General features: G+C 31.8%; 3 protein-coding genes across 3 annotated transcripts; 1 reads left to right on the plus strand and 2 right to left on the minus strand.

The window, feature by feature from the left end:
* Positions 1-10: 10 nt before the first annotated feature.
* On the minus strand, positions 11-3,898 carry LOC137823440 (protein COBRA-like). Its single transcript, XM_068628576.1, has 6 exons — positions 3,496-3,898; positions 2,459-2,538; positions 1,577-2,033; positions 1,207-1,366; positions 844-1,121; positions 11-684 (listed from the first exon to the last, which is right to left on the minus strand). The coding sequence occupies exons 1-6, from the start codon at positions 3,575-3,577 to the stop codon at positions 395-397; spliced, it is 1,347 nt and encodes a 448-aa protein (XP_068484677.1). The 5' UTR covers positions 3,578-3,898; the 3' UTR covers positions 11-394.
* A 4,753-nt stretch (positions 3,899-8,651) lies between these two features.
* On the minus strand, positions 8,652-12,401 carry LOC137825471 (protein COBRA-like). The gene is made up of 6 exons (XM_068631138.1): positions 11,951-12,401; positions 11,020-11,099; positions 10,385-10,841; positions 9,625-9,784; positions 9,246-9,523; positions 8,652-9,107 (listed from the first exon to the last, which is right to left on the minus strand). The coding sequence occupies exons 1-6, from the start codon at positions 12,030-12,032 to the stop codon at positions 8,902-8,904; spliced, it is 1,263 nt and encodes a 420-aa protein (XP_068487239.1). The 5' UTR covers positions 12,033-12,401; the 3' UTR covers positions 8,652-8,901.
* Positions 12,402-13,722: 1,321 nt separating this feature from the next.
* LOC137825472 (uncharacterized) lies at positions 13,723-18,750 on the plus strand. The gene is made up of 6 exons (XM_068631139.1): positions 13,723-14,129; positions 14,604-14,985; positions 15,506-15,702; positions 16,330-16,474; positions 16,890-17,043; positions 18,321-18,750. Exons 1-6 carry the CDS (start codon positions 14,089-14,091, stop codon positions 18,344-18,346), a joined length of 945 nt encoding a protein of 314 aa, XP_068487240.1. The 5' UTR covers positions 13,723-14,088; the 3' UTR covers positions 18,347-18,750.
* The last annotated feature ends 1,035 nt before the right edge of the window (positions 18,751-19,785 follow it).

Below are 19,785 nucleotides of genomic sequence, written 5' to 3' on the forward strand. Positions count from 1 at the left end.
ACATTGAGTATGATACAAAAAAACATTTTTATTGTGTAGGAAACTGTAAGTAAAAGATCACTATCATTTCAAACTCACATGATTCATCAAGTCTATATTCATGTGACATGTTGGTGTGTATATTTATTATAATTACAGTTACATCATAATAACGATACATACATCACTGAATTACAACAAACACAAAAACAAAAACAAATTCTACCACCAATGTGCTGAACCCTCGGTAACAAACCATAGGACACGTGAAGCTAATCTTGAGTTGCCACTGGATGTCATCCTCATTCCTCCCTCATGCTTCAAATGATAAACTACTGACATCACAAATATGAGTCAAAACTGGTCTGACTGAAAATTTTCTGTTACAAGCCTAAGTGTACCACAGATTGGAACTTTATGCGTGGGCATAAAATACCAAGGCTACCAAATAAGCTATCACTAAGGCAAACAAGGAAACTTCTTGCCGAGAACCAGCATTAGGTAACCACGGATAAGCATCAGGTGGTGGCATGACACAATTGTCACCATTAAAATAGATCCTTCGAGGAAAAGCCCATCCCTTATCAAAAGTAAAAGTTGCTTTATCCTTTCGGAAGAGTAGCTCGGATTGAACATTGCCATTAGGGCCAGCTTGGCTCAGAAAATCATTATAGAACTTAACTCCCCATAGCATTGCTGTGTCATCTGTAAAAGGGAACTTAAAATCAGTACTTGCCTTCAAATTTATGAAAAAAAGGAGTAAAAGTTTGATGCTTCTTTTCAAAGAATTAAGAAATAAAATTCACAGCATTTAAGAAAATTCTTAACTCCAGAAATTTAAAACAAACAAGTTGCCACACTTACTTATTGAACCGTAAGGGGTCAATGACTTGTAGTTGAAACTGAACAATTGAGTCAAATTGTCGAAGTTTGGATGTTGAACAACCATGTTCCACTCAGAATAGTTCATCCTGTAATTAAAATTAGTAATAGTAACCTTTACACGCCAGTACTCCTTGTAGTTTACCTTCACATGCCAGTGGATTCGGACTGGACACATATGACTAGTACATTGAACCAAAGGTGACAAGTTATTCTTCCCAGAGCCAGAAACAACCGATGCCAAATGTGGCGTTTGTGAACTGTAACCAGAGATAAAGGAAATATATGAAGGTACAACTTAGTGGCTAGAAGGAAATGACAAATCACTTAGTGGTGGAAACTTACTTCACACAGCTTCCTGACAGAGATGAGTTACCCTGGCAGCCACATGCACATGTTGGGCACGGCACAATAGTATCATTGTAGAAAGATGAAAGTGAGACACAGCAAGAGGGAGTTTTCTGAGCTAGAAATTGTGAGTATTGGCATGTCACATTCCATGTCACTGCAATAAACAAGAGTGATGTTAAGAATATAGTTTCTTATAACTGTAAGCTTCAATTAGTCTTAAATTTAAGAGAATTATTAACACGAGTCTCAGATTTTGTTACCAACAAAACCTACAACTAGTGAGGTTGGAAGGAGGCAGCAGAAAAATATATAATCATATTGGCAAGGCAACTGTGAAAATGACGTTAAAAGTCCTATAACTTACTCAGTGCTTGGGTCACTCTCCTTTTGTCTGCTTGAATGAATTGTGTGGGTTTCACAATCTTGGCTGGACCACAAGTATAACCTGGTCCTGGTGCACTCAAGGTAAAGTTTTTTGGGACTTTGACAGTTTTGTTTGTGGTTCCAGCTCTACCAACACTAACTTGAAATGATGAAACTGCATTGGTCGGATCCTGCACCCAAGAACCAAGCACCCCACCTTTGCAGCAATTTGCAATTTGTTGATTGTAAGGTGTTCCAGGAAGCAAATCCACAACCGTCGGATCTTTCTTACAGCAATGTGGAATACCTGCCTTAAATTTTGAACAATCTCCTTGTTCAGTGGTCTGCCCTCCCATCATGCTCCATATTACCTCCTTTTTTGCCCATGTCCATCCTAGTCTCCAGCCAGGTGAAGCAATATGACGATATTGTTGGAAATTGTTCATTGTAACAACAGCCTGTACATTCAATGGAATCTTAGATGTCTAATGTAACTAATAGAACAAAATTGAGCTAAAGTCACTTTAAATTTCTATAATCACTAAACTAAATAAACTCATCTGTATAATTGAGTTATCAACCTTATCCTTTAATTAAAACTTAAATAGTAAATAAACACAAACTTAGAAAATAATTGTAACAGGCTCATGATTGAGATACGAAATTCAAACCATGTCAGGTTCTAGTTGAAATAAAATCATTTCTTATCCAGAACTCTATATAATCCAAGAATTGATATATTACATGAGATGCAGCTGACATAAACATGCACATGCATCACAAGAAGATGACCAGTGGAAAGAAAAGGAGCAAATCCATGCATAATGTATAACATCATTTGCTTCTCGTATTAATGGTTACTATTGGAAAAGGGTATACTTACTACATATCCATCAGGGGTCCAAGTTATAATATCCCATTTGATTGTGATATTCCCATTTGGGTCAAGCGGATCATAAGCATCTGAAAGATAAACAGCCAACAGCAAGAGGAAAGTAATTAAAAGGAAAGGAAAGAAAAAAAAGTAAATGTTGAACCTCTGAATATCCCTATAGTATACTACAAAGCACACAGTAGAAATGATGAGACACACAATTGCCATAATTTCTCAAGTAGTCACCCAAAAGAAAGAAAGAAAGTAAATAAGCAATTATATTGTTTAAGTCAACGGGGCAGGTGAAGTTATAGTTTTTTTATCAGTACATATTTTAGCATGTATGATTCACAATTCCATCATTTAAACTGGAAGATACCTGGGATCTAAAATATGCAAGGACCTTTATACATGACTTATTCCATCTACAACCAAAACTGATCAGCATGGTGACTGCCTACTCAAGTCCTCATGCAGAGTATACCCAATTACAGAAGTTCTTAGGCAGAAATCTCGTGGGAGCAATAGTAATTTCAAACTTCAAACTCTTACAAACGACAATAGGTAAAAAAAGAAGAAGAAGAAAGACAAACCATGGACTTACTTCTCACTTGACTCTACGAAAACTCAAATGCCAAATCAATTGTAATTAAAAGATAGTCAGAACACAATTTTCATTAAGTTCCAAGTTTAAAATGTAAATCTTTATAGTAACAAAACAACCTAAACAGCATATTTTCTACATAAAACATTTGGCACCAACAAGATTAGCCGCCAGAGGCTAATAAATGATCAAACTTTTCCACAATAGGACAAACCCCACTTTCTTTATCAAATTCAAAAGAACAAAGGAAGCATCTTTCATAACTCACACACCTTCATTTAAAGAACCCAAAGGGCGTAAGGTCCACGCAGCATAAAATGAAGACCACAAGAAAATTGAAAACTTTAAGCATCTAATGAAGAGTGAACAAAGTCACAGAAACAAAGAAAATCCCAAGAGACAGACAAGGAAAAAAGAGAAAGAAAACAGTAATGGGGTGAACCTGTTGAAGTGAAGCAAGTGCAATACAGCAGAACCAAGAGCAAAATGCAAGGAGTTGCTTTTGGTAACAGAGAGAAACCCATTTTGGATGGTACAAGATGATAACTGGTCTGAGTTCTTGCCTGAACAATTCAAGATCTGTGACAGAGAAAACCAGCAATAAAGAAAAAAAAAAGAAGAGAGAGAGAGAGTGAAGAAAAGAAAGAGAGAGAGTGGAAAAGATGAGCGCCAGAAACTGACTATCTAGTTTGTCCCAGTTGGCTCATCATCAGTGTTTAAGAAAGGTATATATGCAAATTGGTATCTATAAAATAAAATACTATGCAAGTACCTAAACTCATTATTGACGGTGTTCTCAAATAAACTACAACTATTGCTTTTTGAACATAAAAAAATGTTTTTCCTTTCAAATTTGTGATGACAAACTCTTACCTTTTACAAAAACTAAAGATTGTTAGGTGAAACAAAATGGGTTTTGATTTTCCCCACAAGACAACTATGAAAGAAGCTTAATACTATACTCTGCAAAAGTTATGGTAAAAGAGGAATATGATTAGTGTATGATGAGAACAATCCAATTTAAGATATAGAAAATAAAAAAGTCAATTAAGAATGTACAATAGTGTATAACAGGATTTTTTTCTAATAATAATTTTTAAAATTACGTTTAGAAGTTTTTATATTTACAATGTAAAGAAAAGTTAACTATACTTTTTTTATAGTCTGTTATTAACTGAAATTTGTTAAAAGTTACATTTTTTAAAGATTTTTATTTAATAATTATTTATCTTGATTTATAAGTGATTTCTCTCAAATATGTAATTTTAAATGTTTTTTTTGTTGGTGAGAGACCGTGTTAGGAATAGTGTATTATTATTTTTTGCACGACATTAATTAAAAATTATGTGCATTATTTATTTGAAGTCAAATGGTAAAAATATAATGCAATGAATTATAACAGAATCTCTAACATATAATAATGTGGTATGGTATGACATGTGGAGACAAAAAAATTGGCATGGAAATTTATCATTTTTTGACTTTTTTCTCACGTTGCGTTGGTTCAGAAAATTAATCTTATTGCATTAACGCTGTGGAAAACGTGAATTACTCTTAGAAAAAACTTAGAGAACCTACTAAATGTTAAGGTGTTTTTCATAAAATTGTTGTAGATTTTGATTTCATTTAATTAGTTTGACTTGTAGGATGACATTGAAACGGCTTTAATTGAGTTTGTCTTTTATTAATCAATGTGCATCATTTTTAGGGTTTAATCAATACTACACTTACCATGGTTAATACGTACATTTAAAATTTGAGTATTCATTTTCTTAATATAAAGACAAAGTTTAATAATTCTGAATGTTACTATTATTTAGTAGGTATTTTAATTTAATTTTTCAATTATTTTTCTTTATGTTAAAATTTTGAGCTTCAAAATCTTAAATCAATTATTTTTAACTTTTATGTTAAATATTTTATTTCAAATCTAATAAAATGTAAAGCATTTAATAAAATGGGATTGATATTCAATTAATATATCCATAAACACCCTTTATTAAAGACAAAAACACTCCAACAAAAGAATAATATTAAGAATTACGAGCATAGAAAAACAAAGGAAGTCAATACATGTATGCCATTATTTTCTGACCTAGAAGATAAATTATTCGTCACTTTATTATTTGTTTTCTTCTTCTTTTTTTGCTAGTACATACTCCCAGCCCAAAGTACTCCAAACCCAAAAGGCAAATTGAATAAACTTGATTAATCTATGTATAAGCGATGCAAAATATTCTCACATTTAATCATATAAATTATTTAATAAAAAACTACATAACTATAACACAACATAGACATCAGGTACAACATAGACATCAGATACTAATACATATAATTTATAAAATATTATAAAATGTAGGACATGAACACGAATATATATATTATATAATTATGAATTATATAAATTAACAATAAAGATTTATGTACACAAATATGTTTTAATTTTTTTAGTCCAAAAATGTTTTTCATTATTGGTTCAAAATGATTTGTTCTTTATTTCTATAATCATATTAAAAATTTATACAATAAATTTTAGTTTTTAAAAAATTAATGTATTTTTTAATTTTAAAATTGTGTTATAATCGTACTAGAATTGTCAGAAATTTAATAAATATTTTTTTGAATTTAACACTTCACTTATATGTATTCTACGTGTACGAATGTCGTATCGGTATCCGATACATGTTCAAGACACAGTTTAACAATAGAAGTATCTCGGCCTCATAAACTATAATTGCTTAAGAAATGCTTCACCAAACACAAGAATTTTGATTTTATAAAACACGTTTTACTATTTAGTATTTTTTTTTATTGCGAACCTAAATTTATATACTTTTGCAATGTTGTCCAGATTAAAATATAAAACCAATAAAATAAATAAACTTTAGTTGCACCTACCATATCAATGGGTTTTCCTCATGGTTTTTAATTGCACAATAGAACAAAAAAAAGTAGACGAATGCAAATTAATTAATAATATAAACAGCTATTGCTTAATCCCCATCATAATCAAACCAACTAAGTCTGAAGATTCATGAAAGCAACCCTTCCCATTGGGTCAGCTCTTTCATAATTTCTTCTGCTTCATATTTATTTTCCAAATAAAGAAATATTTTCTGTGAAGTACAATTACACGTGGCTTTTTGTGGTTGGACAAACTTATTTGTTCATGAATCAGAATAAGTTGTTGTGTCGGTGGGGCTTTTTGTGTTATGCAGTACATTAGGGTTTAGGGTTGTGTTATATATATATATATATATATATATATATATATATATATATATATATATGGCTTACCGACACAGTTGGTTAATGGGGTTCTTTCTTTTTTGGGACATTTGACAGTACAAAGCTAGCATTTAAATTTAGATTAAGGGTATATATTTTATAGGATAAAACATATTGTTTTATTTTGTTGTGAAATTCTTCATTTCTATTTTAAGATATTCTTTTTGTATTTTTTTTTTAATTTGGGTAAATATTTAAGTTTTAAAACAGTGATAATTAAGGATAAAAACAATTCATTGTATATAAATGAATGCAAACCTCACTTCATAAATCGGTTTGCTGAGATTGAATTAAATTTAAATTAAATTTAAAGTCCACTTCTTAATAAATAAATTTGTATTTTTGAAACATAATTTTGAACATTTTGTACTCGTTGATTTAGTAAATGTCTTCCGAAATTCACACACATGAAAACGATGAGATTCAATAAATATTTGCACTAAAAAAATTTACACAGCAGTTTGTATTATTGTAGGTTTATAAGCCCCACAAAAGTAAGATAGTAGAATGTGTATTGAACATTATTGTTGTTGTTTTCGTACGCACGAGACAAGTAAACCCGACCAAACAAAGAAACAAACAGCTCCCGGGAAGGTCTGGAAGTAAGAATTGGTGTGTCCTCAACTTGTCATGTTGTGTTTGACACTGTAATGTCATTGCCAGCTATTATTTTTCTAAAGTCTCTCGCATGCTTTTCCTTTTTTTAATTATTTTGTTGCATGCTTTCATTTTTCAATTATTTTTGTCGGAAATAAAACTATTATACATATTCTTCTATCTAAACACTTCTAATTAGAGCACTCAAAAGTAAACAGAAAGAAGGATTTTAACTGGTTGTCTTTTTCATACTTAGGCTATTTCTTTTTATGCTTATTTTCTGTTCCTTCTGTTCTTGTATCTGATCCTTGTTTAAGTTTTTATTCATTGTTAAATATTCAAATTATCTTTATAACACTTCATTTTCGATTTAAATTTCCTTAAACTATTTTTATGTTGACGAAAGAATATTGAAAGTTTATTTAAGAAAAAGGATGTAACGGCAATTATATAGGACACAAAAAGTCAAACCAATATTGAAAGTGAAAATCAATTGTTCATACCCGCTTAATACGCACCCCTACTTTTGAAAGAAATTATGAAGAAAAATTTGCAAGAAAGTCTTGAACAACATGTTTCTTTTCCTTATCCTCGTTTTCATTGTCTTCAATATAGCACGCTTCTTGAGATCGAACTCTGCAAACTCAATATGATGCTCTAAAACAGATAAAGGAGTGGGTGGTGCCTTCACACAATTGTCAAATAAATCTTTCGAGGAAAAACTCTAACTTTTTACTATAAGTACAGTTACGTAATCCTGTGGAAGGAGTACCTCTGCTTCAACATTGTTGCCTTTGGAGCCAGCCTGGTTCAGAAATCTTTTGATTTTCTTTCTAAATTATTTATTGAAAATTTGTTTTGTCTTCTAGATTAGAGACTGCTACGTGGAGATCTTTAACTAAAGTATTTATTTTGTCTTTCTTCTTTTGTCATTCTTCATCTTAGTTTAATATTTGCTCTCTTTTTTTTCTTTCACATTGTTTTCAGCCTCATTATATTTATTACTAATTACACCTCTTTATTATCATGATTTAAATGTCTTAATGATATTTTCAGGACTCACTTATTAGATAAATTTAATTTTCATATCTTATCTTTATAAGTCGGTCAACGATTTACTATAGATATTACTGTACTGAGATTGGGGTGAAGACGATTGGATCTGGATCATAACAATACATAACCTTTAAATTTGGATTTTGAACCCAGAAACTAAAAGAATGGATGAATTGATCATGCACTCCTATAAGTCAAACCTGAAAAAATGGTCTTGAACTCTTTTATTATAGCAATTTTAGAAATGTTATCTTCATTAATTGATTACTCCACATCAAGTGATTAATATCAATCACATATACTTAGCGACAAAACATCAAGAAATTAATAACAAGTGCATAAACTTGACAACAACTTCAACTATAGGCCTAACAATAACATCAATTGACGACCCATGCCAAGTGTATATACATTTGGTGATGAAATCAAGTGTACGATGTATTTCGATAATGAATTCCAAATCTATAAATTTGGTATAAACTTCAAGTATCTTAGTGAGATCTTCTTGGACCTTAAGCTGCTCATAAAAAAAACATGGAACTTGTAATCATTTAATTTTTTTTCAAAAAAGTGAAGGTATTTCTAATGCATATTATGAAACTTTTTGTTGTAGATTGCAGAATCCTTTATTATCAACTAATTTGACAAGCTGTGTATGATACTTTGTTTTCAGCCTTTACTAATAATACTACGAAAACACTTCACAATGCTTACTTGATTATATCCGAATACCAACCTTATTGAGCTTTTAAAGCAACAAAGCAAAGACTATGGTCTTAAAAGAAATAATGCAGAAAATTTTTCAGCAAACTCTTTGACAACTTGTTTCGTTTCCTTATCCTCATGCTCATTGTCTTCAGTACAGGACACTTGTTGAGATCGAAAACTGCAATCTGATTATAATCTAAAAGGGATAAGCACTGGGTGGTGGCATCACACACATGTCACCATTGAAGTAGATCCATCGAGGGAAAGCCCAACCCTTATCAAAACTTAAAGTTGCTTTATCCTTTCGGAAGAGTATATCTCCTTGAACCTTGCCATTCGGGCCAGCTAGATTGAGAACATCATTATGCTGGGACTTCATTCCCCACAACTCTGCTGTATCATCTGTTCAAACCAAAATATGATGAAAAATTTGATATTTTATTATGACGAAGAATTAAGACAGAAATTTAACAGCATTTAAGAAAATTTGTAGCCTCAGAATTTTGAAACATACAATTTAGGATCACATCACACACTTACTTATTGAAGCATAAGGAGTTATTAGCTTGTAGTTGAAACCGGACACTTGAGTCCGATGGTCAAAGTTCGGATGTTGAATAGCCAAGTTCCAGTCAGAATATTTCATCCTGTAATTAAAATTAGTAATCATAACCTTCACATGCCAGTACTTCTCGGAGCTGAACTTAACATGCCAGTGGACTCGGATTGGACACATGTGATTAGAACATTGAACCATAGGTGAAAGATTGTTCTCCCCAAAGCCAGAAACAAATGAGGCCAAATGTGGTGTACCTGGACTGTAACCACACAAAGAAAGGAAAAATATGACTTTACAACTTAGTATGTACAAGGAAATCACTATACTTTTACGATGGAGATTCATAGATTGTAAACCTACTTTACACATTTCCCTGACTGAGATGAATTACGTTGGCAGCCACATGAACATGTTGGGCAAGGCACAATAGTATTATTATGGAAAGATGAAAGCGAGAGGCAGCAAGTGGGAGTTTTATGAGCTAGAAATAGTGAATATGTGCATACCACCTGCCATGTCACTGCAATGAATAAGAACGAAATTAAGGATTCAATAAATTGTAGGAATTTGCTGACAGTTCTTCATAACAACTGTAAACTTCAATTGGTTTTAAATTTAAGCAGAGAATTAGCTACGTGTGTCCTAGATGTTGGTATCAACAAACTTTGATGAATGAAGAGTATGAGACTGGAAAACAAAAGTGGTAAGTAATCCCAGGAGGAGAAACACTTGAAACATCTTTAATAAAAACCACAAGCTAACAAAACAAGTGACCTTAACACCAACTTAACTTATTGGGTTTTCAAACACGGACATGTTAATAGTGGCCAACCAAAGGACTACTTCACAAGCTTAAATCACAAGCAGTTTTACTCAATCACAATTAGTCAACTAGTCCCTTGGAACAAGAAGATCTTCCAGGAGAAGTTTGCTCACTAGGGAAGACTAAAGAGTTTTAAGAAGAATCAAACCCACATTTATAGGGAGAATAAGAATTAACTCTGGATCCTTAACTACTAGTTGCCAACAACAGAATATGAGGCTGATAGGAGGCAGGATGAAAATAGAGATCATATTGAGTGGACAACTGTGAAAATGCAATTAAAATCCTATAACTTACTCAGTGCTTGGGTCGTTCTCCTTTTGTCTGGAGTAATGAACTTAGTGGGTCTGACAATCCTAGCTTTTCCACAAGTATAACCTGGTCCAGGTGTTTTCAAGGTGAAGTTTGTTGGGAGTTTGACAGTTCTCTTTGAGTTTCCAGCATCACCAACACTGACTTGAAAAGATGCAGCTGCTCTGCTTGGATCCTGCACCCATGAACTGAGCACCCCACCTTTGCAACAATTTGCAATTTGTTGATTGTAAGGTGTCCCAGGAAGCAAATCTACCACTGTTGGATTTTTCTTACAAGAATGTGGAATATTTCCCTTAAATTTTGAGCAGTCTCCTTGTTCAGTGGTCTGCCCTCCCATCATGCTCCATATTACCTCCCTTTTTGCCCATGTCCATCCTAGTGACCAGCCAGGTGATGTAATGTGACGATATCTTTGGAAGTTGTTCATTGTAACAACAGCCTGTACATTCAATTCTTTCTTAGATTTCTGAATAACTAACCCGACAAAACTAAGCCAAAACAAATCATTTACAAAAGATGCAACCAAGCAGTGGAAAGAAAAGCAAAAAAAGACATTTCAACAGCATGCATAATGTACAACATATGTTCTCATATTAATGGGTGATGAATGTACTTACTACATATCCATCAGGGGTCCAGGATAAAACATCCCATTTGATTGTGATATTCCCATTTGGGTCAAGCGGATCATAAGCATCTGAAAGATAAACAACCAACATCAAGTGGAAAGTGATTAAAAGGAAAAGAAAGTAAGCAAATAAATGGTGAACCTCTAAATATTCCAATCATTTACTTGCTTATGTAGTCATAAAAAAGGAAAGCAAGAAGCAAGCACACATTTTCTTTATGGGTGAAGATATAGTTCTTCATCTTTGCATATTTATTTCTTGTAGAATGATTCATGATCCGTATACTAATAATGACAAAGAACTGCGAGTTATATATACTGGATCCAAAATCTGAGAGGAGCTTTACACACGAATTATTCCATTTACAGCCAAAACAAATCTCTATTGGTGATCACCACCCACTCATGGGGAGTTTTCCCAGTTGCAGGAGTTCTTGGGGACAAATCTCGTGCAATCTCCAACTTAGAAACATATTTAAAAAAAAATAAAAAAATCATAACTTTATTTCTCAGATGACTCAAATGCCAAAGCAACTATTCTAATTACCAAATAGTCATAACACAATTTTATATAATTTTTTTGTTCCATATCTAGATCTTCATAGAATCAGATCAAGCTAAACGACACACTTTAACTAAATATACTTGACATCAACTAGATCAGCAGCCAGAAGTTAAGAAATGGTAAAAAGTTTCCACATTTTCTTTATCAAGTTCAAATGTAGCATCTTTCTCAGGCATACCTATGCACATCAAAATCCAACAGGACGCAAGGTCCATATACAACATAACAGAAGACCACCATAAAAAGGTTATGCATTTAACGAAAACTGAAGAACCCATTATTCAAAAAACAAGGAAGCAATTACATTTTCAAGACATAGACGAGGAAGAAAGAAAACAATAGCAAAGGAGTGAACCTGTTGAAGTGAAGCAAGTAGAAGAAAGCAGAACCAAGAACAAAATGCAAGGAGTTGGTTTTGGTAACAGAGAGAATCCCATTTTTTTTCTTGCTGCAAAATATTTTAGCAACACCTTTGCACCAGAAGAACCTCAAGCGCTGACCTCAAAGTCAACAAACTTTTAAAGGTTACAAACACATCATTGCATAGTAAGAGGCACAAGAAGCGCTAGCGTCAATATATATTGAAAAAGGGAAGATTCATTATTAACAAACTATCAAACAACAAAATTTTAAGATAATAATTTATGAATTTTTAATTTTCTTATTTTTGGTCAAAGAAACTCAAACTCATTAAAATTCGCACAATAAAAGCAGATCATGTTTATAAAAGTCAACAAAATCTGCAGAGTATCTTTCCTTTGAGGTAGAAGCTTATAAATGCAGAGAAGGAACTACTTGAGAGATTTGGCCATGAAGTTTTAGTTTAATCTTGTAATATATCAGACTAGAAATATAGTTAAGTTAGTTGACTCCATTAATGTATAATCTTACAACAATATAATGTAATGAATTATTCTGCCGACAAAAATCTTTTCCTATTTTTTTTAATAGTATTTTAAAGTTACAGTGAAATTTTTTATAATAATAATGAATACTAATATAATTAAAAATATATATAACAAAACAAAAAATGAAATGTAGAAAATAAACCTAAAACATAATGGAAAGAAACTTACATATATATAATTCTTGTAATTATAAAAAATATGGAGGCATAAAGTACTTTTTCCCCCTAGTAGTAGTATTAGATAGTTTTTTTTATTTAATAATTTAAGTATATAAATAATATTATTTAAGTCACTATTTTTGTTTATAGTAAAATATTTCATTTTTTGTAGTTTTTATTATATAAATTATTATTGTTTTTTTTTTATATAAAATAGTAGAGTATCACATTTTTATTTTCTAACTTTTCTCTTTTACAATATGTTATTTTATTTAAAATTTCTAAATAATAATAGTTTGTAATAAGTAAGCTTATTAATATTTACTTGATATTGTTTTAAAAATTCAAGATTATTTTTATACTTAATTCCTTTTATCATTGTGAGATTATAACATATTTCTAGTTTCAAGAATACGAATAAAGAAGGAGTAATATCTAAATTTTAGAAATTACATGCCACATTTTTTTAGAGTACTAGTCTTTATTTTATATAACATTTATCTTCGTTTATTTTTTTAACTATTTGAATTAAATGATCTTTTAATCACTATTTTTCTAAAAAATAATTTAATAATAACATAATTTTTTTTTATTGTGAATAGTTATTTGAATTAAAAAAATTATTTAAAAAGTGAAATCAGATTGTATATATATAAAAAAGTAAGTAAAAAGAGAATTTTTTTATTAAAACTAATTTTTTTTTTTTGAAAATAATTACTTAAAAAATAAAATTATAAGAATTTATTTACATTAAAATATATATAAATTATATCCATAAAATAAAGATGAAGTCAATGATAAGTTCTGAATTTTAATCCTCACTTCAAGTATATTATTGCAGTAAATATTATTGTTACGTTAATTTACGTAACAAATTCAGACTGTTTTAAAAGACAAATAAAATGAGAATGAAAATAACATTTGAATAAATTGTTTTTTGAGTGGATAAAATTGAGAAAAGTAAAAGTTTAGTTTATACACAGGATATTGTAAAAAAATTTACACAAATAGTCAATAAAAAAATACGAATATAAAAAAATTGAATGAAGTCTTCTCCCTCTGAAGAAGATTCACTTGGTGATTATAAATTAAATTAATAGGGGTTTGTATTGGAGGAAATGATGAGAAATGTGAAGATTATAATTCCATTGGATTGGTCTGCGTTGAGAAGAAGAGAATAGAGAATGGTCAAAGTAAAATAAAAATGAAGGAATTGAAATTAGAAGGCGTGGGATGCGTGCTTCTCCCACAACACAAAGACAACTCCGCGTACGCCGCAGCCTTTTCACCAAATCTTCAACAAACCATTTTCCTTATTTGCAACTATCGTGTTCTTTGAATTAGAATTTACAATTTTACAAGACAAGGAAGCCAACCTCGATCGTGTTCTTAGATTCTATTCTGAGAGAGATTTTTTCATTCTTCCAATGGCCCAGTCCTTCGGTCAGACCGAGATAAACTGGGACAAGTACTGTTTCTTCTTCTTCTTCTTCTCCTTTTTTATTTTAATTTTCTGAATGATGCAGTTGTTTTCTTATTTTTGTTCTTGTTTGCTGTATTTCGACATACCCATCATTTAAAAATTATCAATTGATATGCCATGGTTCCTAAAGTTTTTTCCTTTGGAATAATTATTTTGGGGGTGGGGGAGTTATGACTCCTGCTGTGTTTGTATTCTCTCAATCCAGTGAAAATTATAAAAGGGTAAGCTAATTTTCATGAAAGGAAAAGGGAGAAAAAAATCTTCTGAAGTTCCAGATTTGATGGGAACCGCTGAAAAGTGATTAACATATCTTGCAGATTGAGGCCATCTTCTTTCTTGCCCTTACTTTGATTTATTAATAAAATATCTTGCAGATGCTTTGACCTTTTTGACCATGGTATTATATTGAACTTTGCATCTACAAGCTTTTATCCTAATGAACTTCTCCCAATTCTACAGGCTAGATAAAACTAGGTTCTATGTCGTAGGAGCTGGACTCTTTACAGGTGTTTCGGTGGCACTTTACCCCATTTCGGTTGTGAAAACTAGGCTGCAGGTTGCCACAAAGGATGCTGTAGAGAGAAATGTGTTATCTGTTATGAAAGGAATACTTAAAACAGATGGCGTCCCTGGTCTGTATAGAGGGTTTGGCACAGTTATCACTGGTGCTATTCCTGCCCGAATAATATTCCTCTCCACTCTAGAGACCACAAAGGTGGCTGCTTTCAGAATGCTTGAACCGTTTAAACTATCTGAAACTACCCAAGCTGCCATTGCAAATGGAGTTGCAGGCATGACATCATCGATTTTTGCTCAATCTGTGTTTGTACCAATTGATGTGGTATGATAATCCAATTTTTAAGTGTTTAAAAGTAATATTAAGTGTTTATTTTAAATGCTTCCCAATGTTCTTAAGTAAAACTCCCATTGGGAAAATAATGCTCGTAATTTTTTTAGAATTTACAACGTAGGACACATAAAATGCAAAATTGGTTCTTTAAAAGCTCAGAAGATTTATTTGGATGAAGGATGGAAAGCAATGTTTAGCAGTGATGTGTTAGTCTTCGTACCAATGGTGTATTCCATTGTATAATGATGTAACACCTTACAAATCGCAAACTTTTTAGTTTTTTGTTATAAATATATTTTGTCTGTCATGGTGTTCTAGTGGTGCTTCTTTTAAAGCATTGTAATGGTTGATGTTCAGAAACATACAGAAAGCTATTTTTTATTTTTATTTTTTCTGCCCTTTCTTTGGTGGTATGGAAGTTCCTTATTCTATTAATTTGGTCTCATTTCTTTTCTTGCTTTACCTCATTATGGATAATTCTAATATCTAATTCACGTTGAATGATATTCAGGTTAGCCAAAAGTTGATGGTGCAAGGATACTCAGGCCATGCCCAATATAGCGGGGGTTTGGATGTTGCTCGCAAGGTTTTAAGATCTGATGGCATCCGGGGATTGTATAGAGGGTTTGGTCTGTCTGTTATTACTTATTCACCTGCTAGTGCAGTATGGTGGGCAAGCTATGGTTCAAGCCAACGCTACATTTGGAGGTAAAATATGATACTAACTGAATCTTTCTTGCATTACCTTTTAAGTTATTTTTATACTATATCAATTGACAGATGATAAGAAAATATATATCTCTTTGATTATAGTATGAGTGTCCGTTGATAGTGTTCATAAGTCTTAATCCATTTTAAAGGTTATTCTTTATTAAAATACACGGTGTCTTCTATACAAATGTTAATTATGATGTATGCACAACATCGCTTATAGGTCTGTCTTCCGTCTATGTTAGAGTTATGGAAGCCTGTTGTGTTCCTAGGACATGTTTAAGTTCAATGTGATCTTGGTCAGATAAGGTAACAGATTCAGTCTCTAATCATGGAGTTACACCAGTTGAAGTGTATGATGCCGTATTTGCATCTGCCATTCTGCAGGCTGACGGTAAATTATATTAAGTCAGGAAAGGTAGAATTTCTTCTTTGGTGAGAGAAACCCTGCCAAAAGAGAATAGCAGTTTCTGCTGTAAGCTTCTGGTTCAATATTTTTTATGGTGGTGCTTTTAGTAAATAATATGGTAATTCACTTCTAGTACACGTGCTTGCTATTATTTTTATTTCTTATCATGCAAACTTTCTATATTAAAAGCAATTAGCACCTGTTTGCATGAACAGATTCTTGGGCCATGATACCAAATATGATGAACACATTCCTAGTATGCAGAAAATAATGTTAGTTCAGGCTTTGGGAGGGATTATTGCTGGTGCATCTTCATCCTGCATTACAACCCCATTGGATACTATCAAGACACGATTACAGGTTTGCATAGTTTCATTGAACGGGTTTATTTCTGTTTTTTAGTTCATTGTTTTCGGTGGTCACTGATCACTACAACCCCCTAGAGCAGGTTTTTCTTCTTTCATGTAGTTCTGTTCATGAATATTTTCTTAGCTCTCTCATCTTCTCTTTATGTGCATATCATCTTCACTTTAGATTGTAAAGATGAAGAGATAATTATACACTTATTGCTTCAGTGTATATACAGAATTAGTTCATTGAACTATTAGGGTGAATGGTAGATTGCACCCTCATTCTCCACGAGAAGACTAAAAGGAGAATAAAAGAATGAAATGAACATTTCATGAACATAGTGTTTTCATTTAACTTGCGAAAATACTTTTATTCCAATTACCCCCTGTTTAAATTTTTCTGAGTGGCTAGTTCTACACTTCAGGTAATGGGTCATGAAAATAAAAGCTCTATAAAACAAGTTGCTAAGGATTTAATGAATGAAGATGGTTGGAAAGGCTTTTATAGAGGGTTTGGCCCAAGATTCTTTAGCATGTCAGCATGGGGCACTTCGATGATATTGACTTATGAGTATCTGAGTAAGAAACTCTTCCTCTCTGGTTATTACATTTTATTTATGTGTGTGTGCACTTGTTTTTATGTTTATTATCTGTTTGTGCTCTCTGGTTTAGTGCAAGCAAATATTGGAATAATAGTTCAACTTAAACTTTGGTATAATGAATGATTTAATTAATGGCAGCTAATGTCATCGTCCTAGTATTTATATTTAGATCCAATGTTGCCCTTGAGAAAGCAACTGAAATGAAACTGAACCTAAAAGCAGTTACAGTAGAAAAGATAAAATTTAGTTACAGTAGAATGTTCTTTAGTCTTCAAATTTGTGGAAGAACAATATATTTGAGAAAGTACATTTGGAGGGAGCATAAGAAATCCCCCCCTGAATTGAAGGAAATAGAAAAGAAAACAGTGGGCCAGCTAAAAAAGTCATCATACTGCAAAGCTGTCCAATATTTTTTCATACAGCAATAGGAATTCCTTTTGAACAACATGAACAAAGAATAAAAGAGAGGACATTAACACAATCCTATCTAAGAAGATTGATAAGGAAGAGGGAGAGAGATATCCTTAGAGTCACATGCATTCCTGTCTATCAAAATACCCATATATCATACAACAACCAAGCTTTAGCCTACCAGGTGCAGTGACCCATGTGGATAAGTTTACATCATTGAGTTCTCCTAAAAAACCTTATTTTTTATTTAAGTAATATAGTTAAAAGAAGTTCTTTTAATTGTTCACGTAATGATTCTTAAGATATTCCCTTTGCTCTTTTTATTGAACTGTATTCCTTGTGATCAACACTTTCCAGTATAGAGCCTTTCTTGGTATTCCTTTAATGTAGCCAAAGGTTTGGTCATCCCGTTTCTTATTAGATATCCCAATTAATAACAACTTTGGCTTTTATAAATGATCTATTTACATGTTCTTGACAAGAAGCTATCTGTTACAAGTTTCTCTAAATTTGTCTAAAGGGGAATTATCTCTGCTGGCCTTGTAGAAAATAGTTCTCAAACTGTTTAGCTGTGACACCACACAATCTATGTCCACCATCTAATTTGATCTTCCGATTGCACGCATTTTTCTTTTGATTCCCTTCTTCATTCTTATTTTATTTTCATATTTATTGAATAAGTTACACTTTTCTTCTTCTGCTGCTGCTGCATCTATTGCTATGTTATTGGTTATCGAGTTTGGAATAAATATGGTAAACTATGAATCCTCATTTATCATTGCATTTGTTTCTGTGTACATATATATAACTAACCTAAAGCATTTCAACTTTTTCTTTGTGCAGAACGTGTATGCGCAAAAGATGAATAGAGACAATTGATCTGAAAGCTTGTATTTTACTGATTGATTAACCAAGATTAGGATGATGATGTTGGCTAAGCACACAATAGCTTAATAACCCTGCACACCTGCACCTTCAGCATTGGAGTTGCTGTTCAACATTTATCAGTCTATGACTAGAGTTAAACTTTTGCAGTAAAGCTATGCTAACAATTACTCTTTAAACACCTGCTGGATATAAATATAGAAAACTTCTCAGTAGAAGATGAGTTGAATCATTCTTTTTAATAGTTATATTGGATTTGGGGTATTTTTTTTTTGTAGTATTGGCTTGGATACTGTATTATGGAAGGGAAGGAAATAGATTGCAAATAAATGTATTGTAAAGAAATGTGAAGAATAAATTTGAACTTTTAAATCTTGTTTACTCCAAACGGGGAAGTTATTGCAGATGCTCTTATTTATATATTGTTAAAATTATGTTTCTAAATTGATAATAGTTTTTATTACAAGCATGAGTGTAGCTCTACAATTTATGGACTTGTTTTTCTTGTTCGAGAATATAACTAAGAAGCTATCTACGCAATGTTATCTTCCTTTAACTCTGATTGAGGATTTTCCAAAAGGCTTTTGAAGAAATGGTGAGCACATTGGTCAAAACACGAAGATAAACAGCATCCATGGTTTTTTTTTTTTATCAGAATGGAGCAAAAATGTTGGATGGGTTTTGTTGAATTATGTATTAGGTATTAATAAGTTTTCAATTTAATGTAGGCAGTTTCTTCCTTCCTGCACCCATAAATTTTTGTTCATGCACCCCATAATGTTGTGTAAAGACAAATTGTTCCTATATAAAACTGTACATTTATTTTTTTCGTTACGGATTATGAAATCCGGTAAATTTTTAGATTGGCGCTTTCAGTAAAATTTTGTATTGGCGCGTCCGATAACCTCTTGGATTGGTGTTTCCGGTAGTACATTAATGATAGTGTTAATCCAAAATAAAAAATTACAGAACATTCATAATTGAAAAAACCATTTCGGATTCGTCAATCCGTAATTCAAAATATGCATTCTAATTTAGAAATTCATAATTGAAAAAAATCATTCCAGATCCACCGATCCATAATATAAATTAAGCCTTTCAGATTCAGCAATCCAGAAATTAACAATTTAGACAAACTTTACTTCTGGATCATTTCCTTATGCAGAAAGCAACATGATTCTATAAATTCGTAACATACTCCCAAATCCCGATTTTAAATAAAAGGTGAAGTTTTTGGGATTTAAAAAATTGTGGGGGTACAGAATTGTGTTATAACATATTGTATATACATATATAAGTATTTATTTATTATAAATATTTTATATATAATAAACATTTATAGTTATAGTACCAAGGTACCACTTAATAAAATGATCTTAATGCATTTTCTTATTCTTTATCCACAAAGTTGGTGTTTGACGTG

Source organism: Phaseolus vulgaris, chromosome 8, assembly GCF_000499845.2.
Source record: "Phaseolus vulgaris cultivar G19833 chromosome 8, P. vulgaris v2.0, whole genome shotgun sequence".
NCBI lineage: Eukaryota > Viridiplantae > Streptophyta > Magnoliopsida > Fabales > Fabaceae > Phaseolus > Phaseolus vulgaris.

Coding starts and splice junctions, on each gene's coding strand:
- LOC137823440 (XM_068628576.1), bottom strand. CDS start 3,577: ATGGGTTTCTCTCTGTTACCAAAAGCAACTCCTTGCATTTTGCTCTTG. Junction 2,034..2,458: donor GGACCCCTGATGGATATGTA/GTAAGTATACCC, acceptor TTGAATGTACAG/GCTGTTGTTACAATGAACAA. Junction 685..843: donor GACCCCTTACGGTTCAATAA/GTAAGTGTGGCA, acceptor TCCCTTTTACAG/ATGACACAGCAATGCTATGG.
- LOC137825471 (XM_068631138.1), bottom strand. CDS start 12,032: ATGGGATTCTCTCTGTTACCAAAACCAACTCCTTGCATTTTGTTCTTG. Junction 11,100..11,950: donor TACTTGCTTCACTTCAACAG/GTTCACTCCTTT, acceptor TTTATCTTTCAG/ATGCTTATGATCCGCTTGAC. Junction 10,842..11,019: donor GGACCCCTGATGGATATGTA/GTAAGTACATTC, acceptor TTGAATGTACAG/GCTGTTGTTACAATGAACAA.
- LOC137825472 (XM_068631139.1), top strand. CDS start 14,089: ATGGCCCAGTCCTTCGGTCAGACCGAGATAAACTGGGACAA. Junction 14,986..15,505: donor TGTTTGTACCAATTGATGTG/GTATGATAATCC, acceptor AATGATATTCAG/GTTAGCCAAAAGTTGATGGT. Junction 15,703..16,329: donor AGCCAACGCTACATTTGGAG/GTAAAATATGAT, acceptor TTGCATGAACAG/ATTCTTGGGCCATGATACCA.